The sequence below is a fragment of the Lycorma delicatula genome, chromosome 6, assembly GCF_047948215.1.
Source record: "Lycorma delicatula isolate Av1 chromosome 6, ASM4794821v1, whole genome shotgun sequence".
Taxonomy (NCBI): Eukaryota; Metazoa; Arthropoda; class Insecta; order Hemiptera; family Fulgoridae; genus Lycorma; species Lycorma delicatula.
Window position 1 is genome coordinate 118303771 of NC_134460.1, and position 22517 is coordinate 118326287.

At 31.8% G+C, this 22517-nt stretch overlaps 1 protein-coding gene across 1 annotated transcript in view; it reads right to left on the reverse strand.

The window, feature by feature from the left end:
* Positions 1-22517, reverse strand: part of tilB (touch insensitive larva B) — a 45505-nt gene that overhangs the window by 12215 nt on the left and 10773 nt on the right. The window contains exons 3-6 of the mRNA XM_075369653.1: positions 13821-13995; positions 11086-11264; positions 8897-8999; positions 2387-2617 (exon numbers count right to left, since the gene is read on the reverse strand). Of these exons, the coding sequence (XP_075225768.1) occupies positions 2387-2617; positions 8897-8999; positions 11086-11264; positions 13821-13995 (688 nt within the window). The remainder of the gene's footprint in view (positions 1-2386; positions 2618-8896; positions 9000-11085; positions 11265-13820; positions 13996-22517) is intronic.

Genomic DNA, 22517 nt, shown 5'->3' on the forward strand with positions numbered 1-22517 from the left:
AAGCATTTTTGAGATCACAGGTAAGTTTTACAATCTCAGCATGGAAGAGTTCTGACATCTGTTTTATGAACCAGTTAGTTATTTCTTGACAGTTTGGTGGATGTCATCATTGATCTGCAATGTATACCAGTTAAAAAAAAAAATGGTTGTCAAGTAGGTCTGTATTGTAGGCAGGATTGGTCCAGTACCTCCTATCTTTTGCAACTATTCTATACCTGTTTTGAGGAATGTGAGGATATATGTTGTCGTGGAGCAGACGCATTCCTTTAGTGAGCAGATGTCATCAATATATAGGGAATGTAACTTTTTAAAGGTTTTGCAATAATTTTCTGCGTTGAAGGTAGATATATATTTAGAAGATCTTTCCTGTCCCAAAATATGTCTATGATGATAATGGGGTCCAGAGATCTTGTTTCATCATGAAAATTTGTTTTTTCTTTGTTGAATAACCAACAATATTTCTGCACGTTTACCTTGTTCTTCATATCTTCATACATTTCAACTAACTGTCTATGAATTTCAGCTGGGTGGATTTAAGAAATAAGTGCATTTGCAATCAGTGGAATTAACAATTGACATGGTTAATGAAATGATACTTAAAATTAAGTCCAATGGATTCAAGAACTTGAAGCTAACTGACAGCATCACAAACACATGTTCCCAACCAAGTTGCATTTGTGTCTATTTCTGTTGTTAATACAGTGAGTTTGGAAAGTTGCTGTGCAATAAGCTTTAGAATTATATGGTGCATTCTGTTCTTTTGGCGTTAGGTTCTGCCTTGTGAGTTCATTGGGCATTGCATTTGTGTCTATTTCTGTTGTTAGTACAGAATTATTGACAAGTCAATGTGCAGAATGCTTTAGAATTATGTGGAGCATTTTATTCTTTTGGTGTTTGGTTACCTTGTGGGTTCACTGGATGTTGCTCAGAAATAAACCAAGATGTCAGTTGTTGAGTTGTGATTGAACATGCTTCGTTTTGTTTCATATTGTTTTGTTTATCAAAATCAATAGTTGTCAGAAATGTAATAGTTTGGTAGAGGAAAGCATTTTTCTTGTTGAACACATCTTTTGGGAAGGTGACAAGTATACTGACTTAGTGAAGCACAAGTTTTATGAAAAGTTTCCAAATACTCCTGTTCCTTATAGCAATGGAGTTCGAACTTTTATCAAAAAATTTCAGGCAACAAGCTATGTTGAAGATGCTGATTGAAGTGGAAGACTACCTAAACTAAACAAACATAAGCTGCTTGGTATTTCAGATGCTATGGCCAAAAGTCCATCAAAGCCAATACATAAGTTAGCACTGTAGAAAGATTTCTACACACTTTGAAAGATTTTCTACGACTTGTTACTGCACATAAAGCTGTAAGAAAAAACTGAAACTTTTTCTCTACAAAGTAATGTGTGTTCAAGAACTTAAACCTACAGATCATGCTTAAATTACTGACAATGGTTTAAATGTTTTATTGACCAAAATTCAGTAGGTATCCTAGACTTTACCTTTTTCTTAACAGATGAAGCATAGTTTTATCTGAGAGAGTATTAATTCACAAATTACATAACTGTGGTTAACAACTCATCAATGAATTACACAAATAATTTTTACACGAAGTGAAAGTTGGAGTCTGGGTTGGTGTTAGTAGAATGTGCATTGTGGATACAATCTTTTTTGAAAATACAGTTAATAGTGAACACTACTGTGCTTTTTTAACAGTGTTAAAAGACACCACAAGAGACCATGTGTGGTCTGTTGCAGTGTATTGCAACAGACCACACATGATTGATGAACCAAAAATTGCAATAACAGCATAAGTACGAGACATTCCAATACATCAGCTGGTTAAAGTTCAGAAAATAAATTGAAACTTATGCAGAAGATCATTTTTAACACCTTAGTAAATTATTCGTTACTGTAATATCCATTTCTATAAAATAATGAATTAAAAATACAAAGTAATAATTAAGAAAGTTTTGTCATTACACTTCCATAATTCCAGTGCACAGCAATTTTTCAAAAGTGCTTGACAAGCAAATGATTCTACTTTTTAAAATGACCTTTGTGTGTATTAAATATCTGATGAAAGCCACTTAAATTATGCATATCAGGTATTATGCATAATTATTATGTAATTTAATGAGTGGTAAAGCCAAATTTCAGGATAATCTGCTAGATGTCATATTTTTGTCACCAATCTGTTATATTTATATCTGTGTAAGAGAAGAAATAAAGCTTATTTTACAACCTTGAACCCACTGAAAAAATACTATTACTTGTTTTAATTTTCTACCTTTAAATTATCTCTGTTAAAATACTGATATTATATATTTTAAATTGCCTTGTTTAAATTTAGGCTATGATTTAACTAAAACAAATAAGTCTGTACCTGTATATATGTAATTCTAAAATGAAGGAGTTATTTTCATCATCTTGTATGAGTTTAAATTCTATTTTCGGTTCATTTATATTGTTAGGTTTGCCATCTTTGTTAAATAACTTGATTGTCCTTTTTTGTTTTATACTATCCTTTTTCTCTTTTAGCTCCTTTGACTTTCTAATGTGATTAGCAATTTCAGTTCGTGTTTCTGGTGTGTGCTCAGATTTTTGTGACCAAAATCTGAAACTTGTACTCATGTAACGTGTTTATATTTTAATATGTTTCACATAAAAGTTGATTTCTAGTTATCTACTTACTTACCAATTACCTGATGTAGCTTTTGATGAATGGAAATATTTATTAACTGAAAATATTATAAAAAATAAATATTATCTAGTCTCTATATATATTATTATTATATAAATATTATTATCTCTACCTCTCTCTCTCTCTCTCTCTCTCTATATATATATATATTTATTTATTGGAAATTATGACCATGATAAGGTTGCATTACTGAAAATGCGCATATCAACTGAATATATTATATTAGATATGCATGACTATGACATCTCAGAAGCAACAATTAATTATGAAGATAAATTCAGTGTAGCATTTTATATCACAAAGTTCAGTTTTGATGTACACCTTTACATTTCTGTCTGGTTTTTTGTTCAGGTTCTGTAAATGAGTGCTTTGTTACCATCCTTAAACATACACCAGTATGCTTAATGGTAACTAGTAATTCTGAAGTAATTAAGGCAACAACTTATTTACACAGATATCCTGTAGAATTGATTTCTGTCTTCCAAACATCTAGGTTGCAAAACAATTGAAAATATTTATAAATTTGGTGTTGAGAATGGATATTATATTTTTTTTACTCTGATAGCAACAGCAATATATCTTACTAAAATCTTAAAAGTTTTATATTTACCTTTAAGTAAAATAAACATACAAAAATTACTACCCATTAAAAAAATATTTGTGCTGGTTTACAATTAAATTAAAAGAAGATCCTTCATAAAATCAATATTACTCTGTTATTAAGTTTTTAAATAATACTAAATAAATAAACCTCATTTGTCTGTATTCACATTTAATTTTTAACTTATAAATAACTTGTTAACATCAACATCTTTTTTTTTGTACTAATTTAATCTATTTATTATCTTCACATATTTACTTCATTGCTGTTTCATAATTTTTCTATTTTATGTATAAATATGGACTTCAATCATTATTATATAATAATGTTTATTAATTTTACACTTCTTGCACCAGCTTTGACTAAGTGTTATCCTTCCATGTAAAATAAAAATAATAAATCTTTTATTAAATAATCTATATATTACATTGATCACTGGTCAGATATCGGGTAGGTATAACTATTACCATCGAAGCAATTAGCAATACTATGTCTACTTGAGAAGCATATTGCAATGTACATGTTAATGAGGCTATATAGTTGTAATTAACCCAGTGAACAATCTTTTGATGTAGAATTCTCTGCTCTTGTTAAATAATTATCTTTGGTTAACGATACCATACTATACTCTTGAAAAAAGTTAAATTAACAATGAAAGATATAAAATCTTGATAACAAAATAATTGAAATATTTTTAAATTAAAATGTAAATACAAGGAAACAGAGTTTTTTTATATTAAAGGTTCATTAGAATGAATCAAAACTATTAGATATGAATTATCAGGAAATTTTTCATCATTAGTAGTTAGACACAATTATTTTCCAATAAAATTTTTTATAATCAATAATAATTTTTTTCCTGGGCACACAATTAAATGTCATTATTAGTGCCCAGACACGTTATTGATATAATAACGTGTCTGGGCATTTAATAAATTGTCAATATTAAAAATTGACAATTAAAAATTAACTTAAATATAAAACAAAATTAAAAAAATTAAACAACAATAATATAAAAAACACAGCATAGAAGTAAAATGTCTACGCCATATGCTTAAGGTAAAATTAAACATTAAAAATCTAACATAAAACAACAATCTGGCATATGCCAAATGGCATAAAAGTTGGAAATACATAATAGTAATGATCAAATATTTTAATCCAGATGCATGGCCTTAAGAAATGGTAAGACATTTAATAACTTCAATTCATTGTTGCCTAAGATATTTTGGATGTTAGCCCCTAGTTTAAACTCCTTGGTGTCACAGTGTTCCTAGCTGGAGATCAGTAGAAGCTCACACTTATATTATGCTGTGTCTTCTCAAAAATTATTGAGTGAATCTCACAGACAGCAGGGTGTCTGGAGTACATGTCACAGGCACTCATGGAATCTGAAAAGACAAGTATGTGTCAATATGTTGGGCTAATTATGTTTTTGGCCTTATTAATGGCAAACAGCTCTGTGACAAAAACACTGACGACATAAGGAAGGCCAAATATGTATGTTATGTTGCCAACCACAAAAGCACAACCAACAGAATTATTGTGTTTAGAGCCATCTGTACAAACTATAGCATCAGGATTCATGCTATTTATAACATTTTTCTTCCAAAATAACTGGATTAATGCAGTTTTTATGATATCTACAAATAATAAAAAAATAATTTATGGAAGAAGGTGCCAAGGGGAGTAATAAAAATGAGTAACAATAAGAACTGGAGGTAATTGAACATTTAGAGCTAAGAAAATGCACTGAAATCTGATGCCTAGCGGAGCGGTAGATCTCGGCTGTTCCTTATATTGATTAAAATGAGGGTTAGAAAACACCACATCAAAGCTAGCATAATTTGGTTGCACTTTAATGTGAGCTACATAGGAGTAGATCATTTGGTTTTATCTATTTCGAAGAGATGGCTCACCATGATCCACAGTATAGACTTACCACGGAGCTTGGGCAAAATGCACCTCTAGCAAGACGTAGTATTAGATAAAACTGTCAGCATGTCTAGCATTTTTAGACATTTTACCTTCAGCTCTTTTAAATGTCGTACCTCTGTAAGTTGTTGGTCAAACTACAATCCTAAAATTCTATCCTGTGTGCATTGTTCATCTGATTCATTATGTAAAAACAGTTGAGGGTCAACATGTTCTCTCAAGAGTGAAAAGAAAATGCATTTTGTTTTCTCTGGAGAAAACGTAAATTTAGTTAATTCTGAATCTAGTAGTACTACATCACGACTCTAAACGTGTTATTTTGTTTTGAAGCAGCCTCTCGCCACTACGTAAAATACTAAAAGCAACTTAAATTGAAAACCAATTATTAGGCAGGGTAAAGGAATCTGTGAAAACAAACTGGACAAATCATCCTCACTGATATTTGGAGGGCGATATAAGTTGTAGATATTAATAATAAAGGGCGCCAATATCTTCAATGAGACTGCAGGGATGTTTGTCGGTGGCGGAATACGCATAGCGACTATTTCCTTCAGGAAAACATCCGTACCTTCACGTCCTCTGCTCTCAGTTTTGTGGTCGCATCTTTCGGAGACGTAACTACTAAAGGACACATTATCCTGGGAACCGAGGTGAGTCTCCTACAGCAAGAAGCCATGTCAATTTCTTTATCTTTCAGCGGCGTCGGATCGAAAATCACCCATCGATTCTTTCCGGAATTACAACTACCACCAGGAACTGGGTTTGCATTACATAACGACGAGCAACAGCATACAAAACGTTGAACAGGTGTAAATAACAAGTTTACGTTTACATTCCCCAAACTGTGTACCAAACTTAGCGCACACATCCGAAAACCCAGTGAACATTGCGCCCGTGAATGTGATCCATCTTAAGTGTAATATCATACGCGGCAGTTACGCTAATTGCAAACAAGATCGTATACTGCACGATTTTTCTCTAGCGGCAGACTCCGGCGATATGATTGAAGAGATGCCTTGAAACGTAATATACCTGCCGGTCACCGAACATTCTATTTACAGCTGACTGACGAGCATGATCGTCCATTAAATCTACATGGCGAACCCGTAAGTTTGCGGCTGGAATTGAGGAGATTGCAATCATGAATTGTTTCAAGCATAATAAAACATATAACATATGATATAAAAGATGTATAAAGTTTTTTTTATTTTTTCAAACTTATAAAGTATATATGATGTTGATATTGGATCACCTCAAGTCTGCACGAAAACCTGCAATGCATAGAAGAAATTGGCTTCTAACGGAAGGTAGAATAGCCGCTTTACGATCCAGGAGTTATAAAATCAAATGGGTAAATGTCTATAAGTGATTTAGATAAATATGATACGTGACAAACATCCGACGACAAATCTAAATAGACAATATCGTTGAACGGCTTTCGATTGAAAAATCATTCTCTCGTGATGAGTTACTGAATATGACAGCCATTCAACGTACGGAACTACTACTTATACGAATGGCGAAGATATCCGTATACCGATCAATCGAATTGACGTGTACACTTTTCCGAACGAGAGTTTTTTTTCACGTAAAAGGATCGTTAGTAGATACAGCAGGCGTTGCAAAAGATAAAAAGGCTACGAAAGTGTGTTAGGTGAATAACTCAGTAGCATTTATGTTTGACGAAATACGATACCAATTGTATGGGAAGGAAGTCACTGGGAATGTTGATGGAATTGCCGAATCTATCAAGAGGGTAGCTCAGAGAAACAGTGGAATTAAATAATATATTTAAATCGAATAAGAAGCTACCTATAGGTTTCTACAACTGGGAGATGTTCGAATGGTAGGGCATGATGCAGACGAATAATAATACGTGGACCATACTGACAACATTTCAAGAAAAGAAGCCACGTTGGGTGATACTAAAATTCCACACGGCCAGGAAAAACGATACCACTAAGGATATGGCCAAGTTCGATCATTGTAAACTGAATAATATCAAAGTGTTTCTTAACTTCGATTATTATCCGTACGACGAGTTTAGAATTGACGGCAGCCAGATGTTCAGAATGTTTAAGGACTTTCAAAGATCTTATTGCGTCGCCCATAGTCGGCGTACACTTTGAATTCTCGGTGGAAGTTCCATTTTTTGTAGTCGATTGTTAGCATAAGAACGAGTCTGTAAAATCTGCTCCGATTGAGTTGAAAGTCCAGTTTGCAATATTCCTGCAAACTCTATGGCGTATTGCGTGGTCGTAAACTAAACGTTGGTAAAATACGCGCCGCTGACCGTAGAAGTGAATACAGTGAATTAAAGAATAATATGTATATAAACTTGTACAGCTCAAAGTATTGATGTCGCTATTGTTAACAACAATTAAACGTCACACGATATTGTTTTATAGACAAATGAAATTTATTTATATATAGAATCATAAAACTTGGACTTAAAACAATCATGCTACGAACCGATACTCCGTAACCTATTCAATGGATGCTATGATGAAATAGAAAGATTCTTTCCTATGCTTAATAAATAAGGATATAATGGATTATTTAGAACCCAATAGTTATTTGCAAATTAGATTCCACTGTTATCTTATTAGCACGAAAATTTATCATTCACAGGGCATTAAATGCATTAAAACGTCATATCGAATATAAACAAATACTAAAAATGAATGAAGAAACTGAACGTTATGTCAGTGAACGAGACTCTAACTAAGAAAAAGTAGCGTAGAGTGTTACCAAAATTAACCACTTCAAAGATATTCCACCAATAGATGGATTAGTTGTGATATATGTGGAGAAATCATCTTGCGGTCTGCATTGTAGAGCGGAATGAAATGATTTGATACCATGTCATATAACCGACATTTTCAAGTCACCAAGTGGAAGTTAATAGAAGAGGTGTTAAAGGGGTTATCTGCAGACACGGATCTAACTGGCTTATATAGTGAACTAGGAGCTACTGAGAGTAGAGGAAGCATTACACTACCACTGCGGAGATCGCGTAATATTAAACCGGAGACGATAATATTAACGTTAGTACACTACCACTGCGAGAAGGTGTAAAAATATTAAAGTTTCAGTCGTCGATTTAGGTTTCAATATTGTTTGAATATCGATTGAGCTGAACCATTAACGGATTTGGATTGCACCGAACTACATGAAGTCATGCAGTATAAAATGTATCAACTTTTCTTTTACTTTTATTACAGCACCAATGATACCTTCCACCATAAACTGTTTTGTTTCATTCTTTTACTTTTATGCAGTGCCAATGACGTCATCATTGGGTCAAAGGACAAGGTTGCTGCAGAAAATACATATTGCATCTACTCTGTATAGTTTTTTACCGATATGGAGATCTGAAAGATAGTTCTATCTCACTAAAAAATTGAGGCCTTTGCTGGGAATCAGTTAAAGGACCATCAGTTTAGCAGACAGTAATGATAAGGATAGAACCACTGAAGCAGTCAGTTTTCTTAGATTCTTAATGATTGATAATTTAGATTCTTAAAAAAAAAATAAAGGTTTTTAATTAATACACCTCAATATTTGCCCTATTATATATATTTATATCAATTATTTAATTATAACTGGCTTATTTTCCATAAGGTTTTATCTAACAAATATAATTTTTGTTGTACCTTTCTTCATCTTCAAGTACATACAATTCGTTATCCTTCATGTTTTTATCAGATTTAGTAGTCTTTTTTATTTCTGCTGCCAATTTTTGTCTTTCTCTCTTTTCTAAAAAAACAAACAAAAAACCAAAAAATAAATAAATACAAAATAAGTTTATTGGGTTATTAAGACAACACAAGAAATATATATATAACTGACTTTAGGCCTAGCTTTATCTGAACACAGATTGAATTTTATTTGTAAATAAAGACTTACCTGCAGCAAAAAATATGATTTCTTGATCAACTTTACGAAATGCGCCCATTTTATTTTTCAATGTTAAAAAAAAATATTGGTAATTCTTCCAAATGTCGGTTTAAAAGTGAGTTGCTAATATTAAAAAAAAAATAAACGTTTTCTAACAGGTTATAAAGCCGCGTTTACATTTATAACAAATGTTGAATAATAAGTCTTTGTAACAGTGTTATATTACACTTGACAGAAAACCTAATACCACAAGAGATGTTATGTAACACTGCTATAAACCAATGTTGCACAACAGAAAAGATTTTATTCATCTATTGTCGGTAAAGAAAAAACTCTCTAGCAATGTTATAACATTCTTGGGGTAATTACGCTATAACTGTGATTTTAAACAGTAGTCTGTAGGCTGTATGTTGGCGTTATATCTGCTTACAGACCATTTCTCTTTTACGCAATTGGAAAAAGTTTGAGTGGATGGAATGGGGTAAAGATGAAGTTGTGAAATTGAGTGAATTTTTTGAAGAGAAATCCGTTCTCTGGATCCCGCTTGTTTTCATTACAAAGACAGGAATATGAAACGTGACAAATGGAAATAAATATCTCGAGTCGTAGAGAAAAAATAAGAACTTTGATTGATCGGTTTCAGCATAGTCTATTAATTTCTTATACTTTATGTGTGGTTTTTTGCAAATTGTTATTTTCCATTAAAATGATATGATTACCTTGAATAACGTGTATTTATTAAATTCTATAAACTTCCCTCCGCTCTCAAGAATAAACGTTTTTTATCTGTAGAAATAAGTTACATCATATAGAAGTAAATAGAATTAAATTACAGCATTAATAATAATAATAATAATAATAATATATATATATATATATATATATATATATATATATATATATATATGCAAGGAAATAATTGAATACTTACTTTTATATTATTTTTCAGTAGATCAATCAGGGCTTCACACACTTTTTGAACGAACTGGGATGTAGCGGACTTCAGTATTTTGAACAAATAACTGTGGCTCAATTTCCAGACGTTAAAAACGTTATAGTCAGAGCAGCTTATTCTGTTTTAAGAATAGCACTTCTGAAAGATGTATTAGTTTTAGACAATTTGTGCTTCATTATATTAAATATTCAAAGTCTCGGCTCGTCATTCTTAACAAATTTTTTTCCCGTCGCGTACAATTTCACGTCTTAAAGAACTGCGGTTAGCACATTTTAACTAATGTGTAAAATCACTCCACTGCATATTTTTCTTGCTAGTAGGAATGACCCATTATTTCCTCTTCCTTTCGTGTTTGGCTAACACAATAATACAAGCCACTACCGTCAGTGTAGATTCTTCACTGATCGACTTTTTAAACATGAATATAAAGTTCATTTATTCGCAAACCAGGCTTGATAAGCTCTTCTCTGTAGCATGTTTTATGGCGTAGGCCTGTGTTATAAATATATGGATATATTTTGATACAACGAATGTTTGTACAAAAAATGTTATATGATACTTTTTAATGATACTTAACAGTATTATATAACATTTACTACTTGTTATATTATGTAAATGCGTATTTAATTAAACGATTTTAATAGCTATTATTTCTTGTTCATTACAACTTAAACCCTTGAATTGGAACCTACAATACAATATTTATAAAATCAACTAAAAATATTTTTTATCAAAAATTGTTTTTTCTTCAAGTGTGGACAGTCTACTTGCATACATTAAAGAACAATTAACTAAAACTTTAAAATAATAAAATATTTCTTTAATTATTAAATAAAAATGTAGAGGTTATGTTTGTCATCTAGTTATGGATAAAAAAATGTTTTGACAGCAACTTAGGTTGTAAATATACCTCTACATATTTTCATTTCTTTACTGTATTTTTAATCAACCGTTGTACATAAAATCATATAAATAACTAATGGTACTTACTTCTGTACTCATCCTGCTCTTGTAATATATATTTTCTTATTATATCAAATTTTTGTAGTGCTTGAATTCGTTCAGATCTTAATATTTCTCTATTGTCGAGCCTTTTAATTTGTGGTAAAGCAGTTATTACATATTCTCTGTATCCTTTATAATCTGTACAGGGATTTCCTGTTAAGTACCTTTAAAAAAATAAAAATACAAATACAAATCTGGTGGTGAGAGAACTGGGTACCTTGGAAGCCATAGTTAGTGGAAAATTGCTTTAAGATTTCAAATGATGCTACAAAATTGATAATAATTTCTGCAGTTAATTTTTCTGTGAAAAATGGGTCCGATATCACTCTGTCGCCACAAAATACCAAGTTTTTGAGAATGCAATGTCCTTCTTTGATAAATGGATTCTTAGACCTTCTCTAACGTTTTGGTTGTTAATGTGTCCCGAAACCACTCTTCCGCTGAATAAAAAAACATTGTCCAAAACATGCACACATTTCGAATGAAACGTTTGAGCTACCCACAGTATATTGAAGTCTGTTCGGTACTCTGATGTTTTTGCACTACTTGAATTATACTCGGGCATAGCTTTAACTTTTTTTTTACCGAAAATCTCGGTCTGATTGGAAAGTTCCCCGATTGACTTTATAGTCAATTATAAAAGCTAGAAATTATAAAAGCGATTGATGAATGTCACGTAAATACTGACAGAGGATCATTAATATAGGATCAGCTACATTTCCTATATCACGAAATCTACAGAGTGGCCGGGAAGTCACCGTACCCCCTAAAGTTAGAACTAAAAATTTTTAATGAGTTATAAACGAATAATGCGATATAATAATAAATTATTTTATTTACTCAATTGATACACAGTATTAATATAAATGGTCCAGTGGGTCTGTGTCTTCGCCCTCATGTTGCATGCACAATTCTATACGTCGCCACGTCCTCTGTGACATGCGACGCAGAATTTCTGGTATTACGTTACGGAAGGCGTTCCTCACAGTTTCACGCAATTCATCATTAGTGTTGTAACGACGTGCACATACGTGTGTCTTGATAATTCATCATAATGAATTGTGGTGTGGTGAGATCAGGACTTTGTGGTGGCCATTATAACGGAGCTGGTGACACTGGAGTACCGCGGCCAATTCGACATCCTGGACATTTTTCATTCAGAAACGCGCAAACTGATAGAGCAAAATGTGCAGGTGCTCCATCCTGCTGCAATCATACTCGTTCCATGAGATCCTTCTCTTGAAGTTGTGGTATTAACCGTGCCGCCAATATCTCTAAGTAAGTTTATGCAATCATTGGCTCGTCAAAAAAAAGAACCAAGCAAATGACGAGCTATCATTCCAGCCCATATCATGACGTGCGGTGGATTTCTTTCCGACTCTGTCGCATAATAAGGATTTTCTTTCGCATAAAATAGCACATTTCTGGCACGCTAACTACGATAAATTACACATTCGTCTGTAAAAAGCACTTTTCCACGGTTTACTGCAGCGGGGAATTTTTCTAATAAAGCCCGGCTGGAAGCAGCGCGATGTTCCATGTCTGCATCTGACATTTCATTAATGAATATCAGACGAAATGACCTAACTTTCAAATCTTTTTTCATATGGTCTTGCATTGACGTCCGCGGTATACTAAATTCGGCTGACCGTTTACGAGTTGATTTCATTGGGGAATTTTCAATGGAAACTGCAACAGCAGCACATGTTTCTAACCCTGTTAACTTTCGTTTATTTCGCGGTCTACATTTAACACTGCCTAATTCAAACGCACGTTTTTCCCAAGCCAACATTGTTGCTTTTCGTGGTGACCCCTTTTGAAACGTTGCCGAAAATATCATTCACTAATTAGCTTCATTGTTTGATTCGTTTGTTGTCGTTCATGAACCCATACACTTGTCACTAACCCCTCCTCGACGCTGTAACTTCTCCTGTCAGTTATTTTAGCACTACTGTATTTTACTCAGTGGATGATGTAAAAAAACTGTTGCCAATCGACCCCAACGAAAATACCGTATATTCTAAACACATATCCTAACTCATATTTTTCGTTAACTTTAGGGGTACGGTGACTTCTCGGTCACTCTGTAGACGCTAATCGAAAAATAGTAGATTTATTTGGTTGGTATTGCAGTATCGGGGAAATTGGCCATAAAATATTATAACGTTCAGAACAAGACTTTATAACTTACTATATTTTTGTTTCTTGAGTGTTAATAACTGCTGCGGCCGTTAGTCACTAATAAATGGAAACAGCAGGTAGTGAAAGAACAACTAACAATTTAATTAATTTGATTTTATGATTCTATCTTTAGTTTTGGGTGGAGTAGCAAGCTTGACCAACAGGTATTTTAACCACTAATTTAGGTAGTGTGCAATCTCAGATAAGAAATAAAGTCCTTAAACAGTATTCAAGTAGAGATATCAACCCACTGAATTCCAGTAAAACAATGGTTTAGCCACTAGAAAGTGCCTGTATAGCACCAAAGATGAAGTCATGGCAGCAACTAGCCGCAAATACCCATAGTAAGAAGGGTGAGTGGTATGGAAAGAATAGGATTAAAAAGGGATGAGGTATCACAGGGTAACTGCCTCTGAAATTCTCATCTTGCTATTGCAATATGCATGGTTTTGCATTTGCTTATTGTTTTTTTTTTTTTAATCCATAGGCTAACAATTTTTATCAAACCTTTGTCTACAATTTATCAACTAATAACTTACAGATCTTCAAGTTGTAAATTATTTTGTAGATTTTCAACAGAAGTTAATTCACCAATAAAATTTAATGTCAAGTCCAATTTTTGTAATGATTCACATCCTTCTAGATTTTCTATTTTTTCAATATTATTGACTGCTAAATTTATATATTCAACTTTTTTCAGTTTTTTGAGATTTTCTGTAAAAGAAATGTAATATAAAAAAATAAAATGAAGCAGATATATTAAATACAATTATTTTAATAATTACATTAATTAATTTTTTTTAATTTACTGTTTTAAAAGCAGAAATCTAGCATCTTTATCAGGAAAAGTATTTTTACTTACATTGATCAGTGATCAATGAGTTAATGTGCTGATCAGCTAGCTGGTTCTAAACAATCTGGTACTAGGTCCTTTTCCCAAAACAGTATTTTTGGCATTTTTCATCAATATTTCTTACTTCACATTTTGCATTAATATTTCTTTACTCTACATTATATATACATTGTTCATGTTTTCATTTCTTCAGTTTCAAATATGAAATTTTTGTTATATAAATTGTTTAGTATAATTAAATCTTCATGTTCTTTTGTAAATTATCAACATAATTTATTGTTTACACAATTTGTTCAAGAAGTATTTCAAATATTAGTATAATATATAAATTCTTTATTATGATCATGGCGTGATTACTCTTGGTATAAGTCATGTTAGGAATAGTAAAGTGCCGTTCAATAGATAACAAAAAAGAAACATTCCAGAATTTTTGTGGAAGGATCAGGGGAAACTTTGGAAAAACTGGAATGCTTCTTATATTTTCCTCAAATAAAATAAATAAAATAAAATTTCCTCAAACCTAAATCTGAAATGTTTTTCAATTTCATTTATTTCCAAAAAAATATATAAATCATAAATTTACAAATAAACACAATCTTGATAGAATTTATAATTCATAAAGTTATATTAAACTAATAAAAATAATCTCCTCAAGAATAAAAACAAATCAAATCAACTACAATTAGTTTATCAAATCAGCATAAAAAGTAAATTTGACTATTCACAAAAACACACGCAAGATTTATGAACTACTATAAACTAAAACAATTTATCTTGTCATGAAATCAACAATAAACTTATAAAATAAATTTACAAAAGTTCACAGATTTTACAAAAATGGATTGTAGATTTTTACAAATTCTCAAAAGACATAATTTTTATTAAGTTATCTATCTATATGCAATATATACAGGTGTTTAAGAAAAACGTTTAAAGAATTCAGAGGATGGTACCTTACATCGGGATAAAGATAAAACTATTTTCATGATTTCAATAATATTTTATATTATTCTAATATTTTCAATATTATTAAATTATTATAATTTATTACATAACAACATTAATATAATTATTCCAGTTGAAATCATGTTGAGTTATTTAATTTTATTTAAGAGGAAACGAAAACTAGTATTTATAATCTAGCATGACTCACTTTGAATCTTGCTGTAATTTTGTACTAAATCTTTGAATGGATTTGAATAAATGCCATTTTCTTTGTTGTAAAATGCTTAACATTTATTTGTAATAAAATAACATTTAAATAAACCAGCGGTTGCAAAGACATTAACAATTAAAAAGTTTACATGGCTACCATTTTGAAATGGATTGAGAAATCAGGTCCATTATTTTTATAAGTAAATCTTTAGGTACCCTAAAAATATACAAAATTTCAGTTTGATATTAACCATTCCTGAGAAATAAATCTTTATTTAAAAATACAAAATGATGGTTAGTCAGTAATCTAAATATTTCTGGACATATGTTGATGTAAAAGATTTTCTTTATTTCATTGTGGAGGGCCATCCCCTGAATCCTTGAAATGTTTTTATAAACACTCTGATTATATACATATGTAAGGATAGATTACTTCAAATTTTTAAACTCATCATCTAAGGGAAGTTGATTTGGATTACAATCAAAACAAAAACTCATTTTACTCCAAGGTGAATATTTGGTACAGTGTACCTAACTTCGCACTGGTTATACACTGTAGCCAATGGAGACACAGTGAATGTTATGTGCTACTACAAAAATAAGAATTTTCACAATCTATATATTTACTACATAATAATAATGATCAAGACACATATTGCTCTAGTTCTATTAATATAAACTAAATCTTATAGCAAAATATCAAAAATTATTAATATATTTTCCATTCTAGAAAATCATTTCTCAATCATTTTTAGAGCTTTGTTTTAGTTGATTAAACTTTTGAAATCATTTGGTAATCTGTATAAATTCTAGGTGCTTTTGAAGCATATTTAAGGCTATAAATATAATTATTTCTTAGATCAGCAAGATACCTACTAATTAAAAAATATACCTTTGAATCTTACTCATATATAAATATCTCAAAGGTAGTATAGATAATTCTCTGAAAAAGGTAAAAAAAAAAAAAAAAAAATTACAAAAATATATTAGATTACATATAAAAAAATATTTTTTAAAAAAGCTTTTATTTAACTAATATTAATATTAACATTAATAAAAAAAGGAAACAAATTTAAAAAAACCTCTAAAAAGTAAAAAATAAGAATTAAATCAAATTGAGAATTTTAAACAAAAAAATATAATATATTAATAAATATAAAATGCACTGAAAAGTAAAAAATAAATTATATAAAATAAATATCTAATAAATAACCAATAAATAAATGTAATAATTATTACATTTTAAAATTAAAAGTAATGAAAATATTTAGTTAAATAAAAGCATGGCGCAGTTTTTATCATTTATTTAAAACAACACAACATTTATTTTTACAACAATTAATCTTCATTTTCATTTTCAATAACGACGCGAGGAGGCGGAAAGGTCTGCTGGAACCTCTCCAGTTGAGACTGACTAGCTACAAGTAACAATCTGGGAAAATGCACCCACTCGCTTTCTTTGTATGTGTTCTCACATAGTTGAAGTTCATCTTCGAATTCTGCTTTTAATCTAAGCCAAGTTGAACGCACTCTTTCCTCTAAAAGTTTAATTTTAATTAATTATGAATTTTTATTTAATGAATTCATAATTACGATTACAATTATAATAATGATAATAATTAATAATTTTTCAGATTACCGTCAAAATGTAATAACTTTGTGCAAGATTTCTAAATTTAATTTTTATTTTTATCTTATTAACCCTTAAAGGTCATCTCGGTGCAAATTTGAACCATCAAAGAATTAAAATTTGAGTTATTTTATTACAGATAAATAAAGTATATACATATACTAAACAACCTCATTAAACAAAAAATATATTTTAAAATACAGCAAATGTCTATAAATACTTATTCGAAAACATTGTTATAAAAACTGCGCCACGCTTTTATTTAACTAAATATTTTCATTACTTTTAATTTAAAAATTTAATAATTATTACATTTATTTATTTTTTATTTATTGGTTACTAGCTGTACCCGGCACGCTTCGCTGTGGCACATTGTGGTTGCATGGATGAGAAATGAGAAACAAAACAAAGCATATGTTTCATAGAAGTTTAATTTTGCAATACTTGTGGAAATACAATATTTTTTGTTTTTCCACTGTCTGCGTAGATATAAAGGCTATCTGGTTTGCCGACTCGGGAACGCGCACATACAGTTGTCCATGTGAGAAGCAATCCGCATCTAAATCTAAACCACACAATTCTAAAGATTGAACTTGAGTTTTATTGATTGTGATTGCAAGTGCCAATCGAATTGGGAATTGCAATCTTTTAAATTGAAATGGTGTATCGGTCGGGATCATGGGTATTCGAGGAATGAGGACATCTTCACCTTTGAAAGACCCCGTTAAAATCGTTGCTTCCACTACGTTATTCATCAATTTCTTAACTGCAAGTCGCGTGCCGTTGCAGAGTTTTGGCTGATTAATATTCCGCAACAGGATAATTGGCACACCTATTTTCAATTTTAATATGTGTGGTGGCATCCCTGGCAGATCAAGTGAGTTTAAAAATTCCGTTGGATAATTAACTACTTCATCTGCTTCCACAACGGTGTCTATCGTCTTATATGTAATTTCCTTACTTTGAATGCTGGATTGAATAACATTATTAAGTTGGTAGACATCTTTATTCTTTGCAGCAAGGATAGCTCGTTCACTGAGCCAATCGTGATTTGTATGATTAATTTGAATATCAGGAAATACTTTTTCGATCAGTTCTTCTTCGATATTACTAAATTACAAAAATTATCAGGAATGATATTCGTCTAGACGTCTCATCGACTGGCAGCTGTCCGTTTCCAATGTCCAGTAACTGTCGTGAAAACACCTCAGCTGATGGATCATTCTGCAACTGGACACGCATATTCGTAGTCAACTGTAATGTACGTACGTGTCGCCACAGTGTTGAATATTTCAGGCAATCATCTATTTCGTCTGCTGGTGTCGATCGAGAAATTACAGGCAATATTTGCCTAAAATCTCCTGCGAGCAATATCAAAGCATTCCCGAATTGTTGAACGTTTCCACGCAAATCTCGTAACGATCGATCAAGAGCTTTAAGCGATTTTTTATGTGCCATCGCGCATTCATCCCAAACAATGAGTTTACATTTTTGTAATACTTTTCCCATACAGAATGCTTTGGAAATATTGCACATGGGGGTCTCGATGATTTGCATGTTTAATGGCAACTTCAGAGCTGAATGCGCAGTCCTTCCATCTGGTAACAATGTCGCAGCTATTCCAGAGGAAGCAAGAGCTAAGGCTATGTCATTTTTTGATCGAACCGTTGCTAGAATCAATCTAATGAGGAATGTTTTCCCAGTTCCTCCTGGCGCATCCAAGAAGAAGGTCTTTCAACTCCGTCATTTATCATTTGCATTATGCGATCATAAATGCCTTTCTGTTCACGCGTTAATTTGGGAATGTTTGATTGGACATATGACTGAAGAGCACCAATGTTGTAACTCTGTTCACGGCGTAAATCCACATCAAATGAAGCAATCGCAGCTCGGGTGGGTGCTGGCATTCCCAATTGACTAAGAACTTTGTTTGCATTAGCTAAGCACTTGTCTTCAATATTTATCAATGCTTCGTTGTAAATGCCTTCTGTAAATTCAGACAAAAGTGAATATTTAACCTAACAAAGGATTTTTTGGTCATTATGTAGGGATATTATTTTCTGTGTATTTGGTTATTTCGACTTTTTTTGTTTGTATAATCTTAAGTCTATCTGGGCTATAAGAAAGTAGGGTGTTTTAATTTATTTACTGTAAGTCATCCTTCTTGGTGGCTTTTCTTTTTGTTTTGGTGTTTTTTTAAATAAAATACAGATGTTTTAGCTGTTAAATATAATTCAAAGAAATTTGTTACTTAATCAGTTGTGATTTTGTTTACATTGGCAACGGCCATACGGGCTCTTTGTGATTGGTCGTTGTGTTTGACAGCTGCCATCTTGCATTGATCTGATTGGTTTTCCTTTGTTTACATTTCCAAATTAAAAATGTACAAATTAAAAATAGATAGATAGATTTATTAAAAATAGATGAAAACAATCTTTGATGCGGGTTATATATCGTGCTAAAATTAATAGAGCTCAATCGGTGTAGAACATTTTGAGTTTTTGAAGCGTACACAAACGAACTTAACATTTATATATATATATATATATATAGATTTATTAGATATTTATGTAATTTATTTTTTACTTTTTAGAGGGTTTTTCTAATTTGTTTCCTTTTTTAGTAATGTTATTATTAATATTAGTTAAATAAAAGCTTTTTTAAAAAATAATTTTTTATATGTAATCAAATATATTTTTGCATTTTTTTTTACTAGAAAAAAGGTAAAAATATTTATTTTTACAATCGAAGTTACATATGCGTACCAAATTTCAATCATTTTCATACGATAGTTCATGGGAAATTATAATTTTCAACTAAATGCATGAATTTAGCATAGGGGTAGCGCGAGGGGGTGTGGGAGTGAGTCACATCAAATTACCATAGTGCTGTATTGTCATCAAAGTTACATACGTGCACCAAATTTCATTAATTTTCATACGATAAATCAAAAGATATAGCAGTTGCAAGATTTGATTATTCCTAAGGTGAGTTAAATAAAAGCTTTTAAAAAGTGCAGCAGTCTTTCTCAATTCCCAATTATAAATACAAACCATTTTTGTCAAAAATAACATAAGGTATTAAGCTAATGCCAGTAAGGCTTAAAATAAGTTACATAAGTAACTCTAGCATGCAATACCATACTGTATCCTAATACTGTCATTGCAAAGTACACCTTTTTTATAATATTACTACCAGAAATATTTAAAAAAAAAATAGAAAATTGGTAACAAATTGAGCTTAAACCTTAACATTGAGATATGATTCTTCAAACATAGATTATATTCCAATCTTAAACTAAATATTTACATGAGGGCAAGCAAAAACTTATCTACATTTTCGCCATAACACACCTCCAAGATTGTCATATTACCTTTCTGTGCATGCAAGCTAACAGTTGGTATGACTGTGAACATGTGTGCGAAATTTGACCCCAATTACATCATTTATCTTATGACTTTATATTGTAAACATATCCAATCCACTAGCAGTTTGCATCAAGGAGCAACAATGAGCAATGATCCATTTTCTGGGGTTGCAGGGTGTGAAAGGACTGAAATTCACTGAAGATTTTTATTACAATACAGGGATGGTGCTTTATCTGGTAAAAGTGTTTTTTCTGGATTGAGAAGTCTATAATTGGCTGTACGAGTGTGATGCGAGAAGTGCCCATTTGCCCATCAAATCATCCATGATGAAATTGGCTTCTGTAAAGTCTATTGTCAAAGAAAGTGTTGTAGTATGACAACACATGGTCACACAAGCCTCGCCACTCTGTTCAAACCATCAATAAGTTGAATTCTGAGGAACTGGAACACTCTTCCTACAGCCCACTCTGACTTTGTGAGTGAGCTTACTCACTCTGACTTTCATTTGTTTAGGCTACTCAAGGATGCTTTGCAAGGTTGTCAATGTGCAGGAAGTGATGTAAAAATGGTATCACGACCAATCAAAAACCTTCTTCTTGGAAGGAATATAGCTTATGGAACACTGGACGTAGTGCACTGACAAGGGAGGTGATTATGTAGAAAAATTATGTATATGTTGAATCCCTACCTTTGTGTAAATAAGTTGCATAATGAAAAGGGTAGATAATGTTTGATTCGCCCTTATATAATTTAGTTTGAGAGATTTCAACACAAAGCGACCTCATCCCAATAGTCACTAACATCTGAATTTAGGTTCACACAAGGTTCAAATGTTAAAATTTTATTGAGAATACGGTTAGTATAATCCATGCTAGTTGAAAATGATTAGGAAAGGAACGCCTATATGGATTGGACATATTCTAAGATACGATAACTTAGTTAAGTCCATCCTAGAAGGTGTTACAGAAGGAAAAATTCTAGATCTAGAATGCTAGGATTGAACATATCAATCAAATACAAATTTACATGGACCTATGCTGAGCTCAAGATAATGAATATCCAATGAGACGTATGGAGAGATACTAACCAACTAATTTACAGATCGATAACACAAAAAAAGAAAGAATGAAAAAATTAAAGTAGTTTCTTCACTGATTTATAATGAATGATGTTTAAGAAGTTTGCATTTGTGATCCTGATAAGGGTATCAATTCAAACACCAACAATACTTAGAAGATTGTGATTCTGCTACTTATTTTCCATCTCTTTTTTGTCTGTTTTCTGTTTTTTACTAAATGCTTCTAAGTTTTTTGGATAAGTGTAAATGATAGTATAAAAAATATAACTTGAAATTCATATTTTGTCTCAGTTCCTGTAATGTTTTAATTGTGATTTTTACAATCTGGTTATGTTGATCATCTTTAACATTAACCAGGAATTTCTTGAATGAGCTCGTGCCTAGAGTTCTGTTATTTGTAAAGTTTTAAAGTTTAGCATCTTTAATGAGCTGGTGAATCTAATCGGCTGTTAAAAAAACACCTTCTTTCACTTTTCTCTTGGACAGGGTTCCACCTTGGTCCCCTGATGTGGAACCTGGTATTCGATGGATTTCTGGGATTGACATTTCCAGAAGAGGTCATGGCCTAGGCTTTCACTGATGGCTTTTAGTTCGTGGTAATTCATGACCACAGCTAGAAGACCAGGTGCAGGCGGCCTTGTCAACTGCAGAGGGCTGGATGGACATTCAAAATTAAAGATTTCTGTGCCTAAGATGAAGTTTATGTTTCTCAAGGATGCAGACAAATTATCGTACAGTTGTAACCCTCATATTAAATATAAAGGCTGTGTAATCAGCCGAGTCAGAGTTCATAAGTATTTAGGTGTTTTGTTTGATGAAAAGTTGCTGTTTAGTAACCACATTAGGCAACTAGCCGTGGACGCCATCTCAGTGATGCACAAACTCAGGAGGATTGCTCAGAAAGACTATGAGTTGTTGGACCGTCAAATGTACATGATATACAACGGTTTCTTCGAAAGCATGACCTCTTACGCGGTGCCCGTTTGGACGCATAGGTTAGATATGAATAGAACAGTTTTTCAAAATTTAAGGAGTGCCCAATGCAGAACCTTAATTTTTATGCACCAGTGTTTTTAAAACAACCTCCTATGAGGCTACCACCGTATTGGGAAAGGTTCTCCCAATCGATTTTGTGATGAAAGTTCAGGCAAC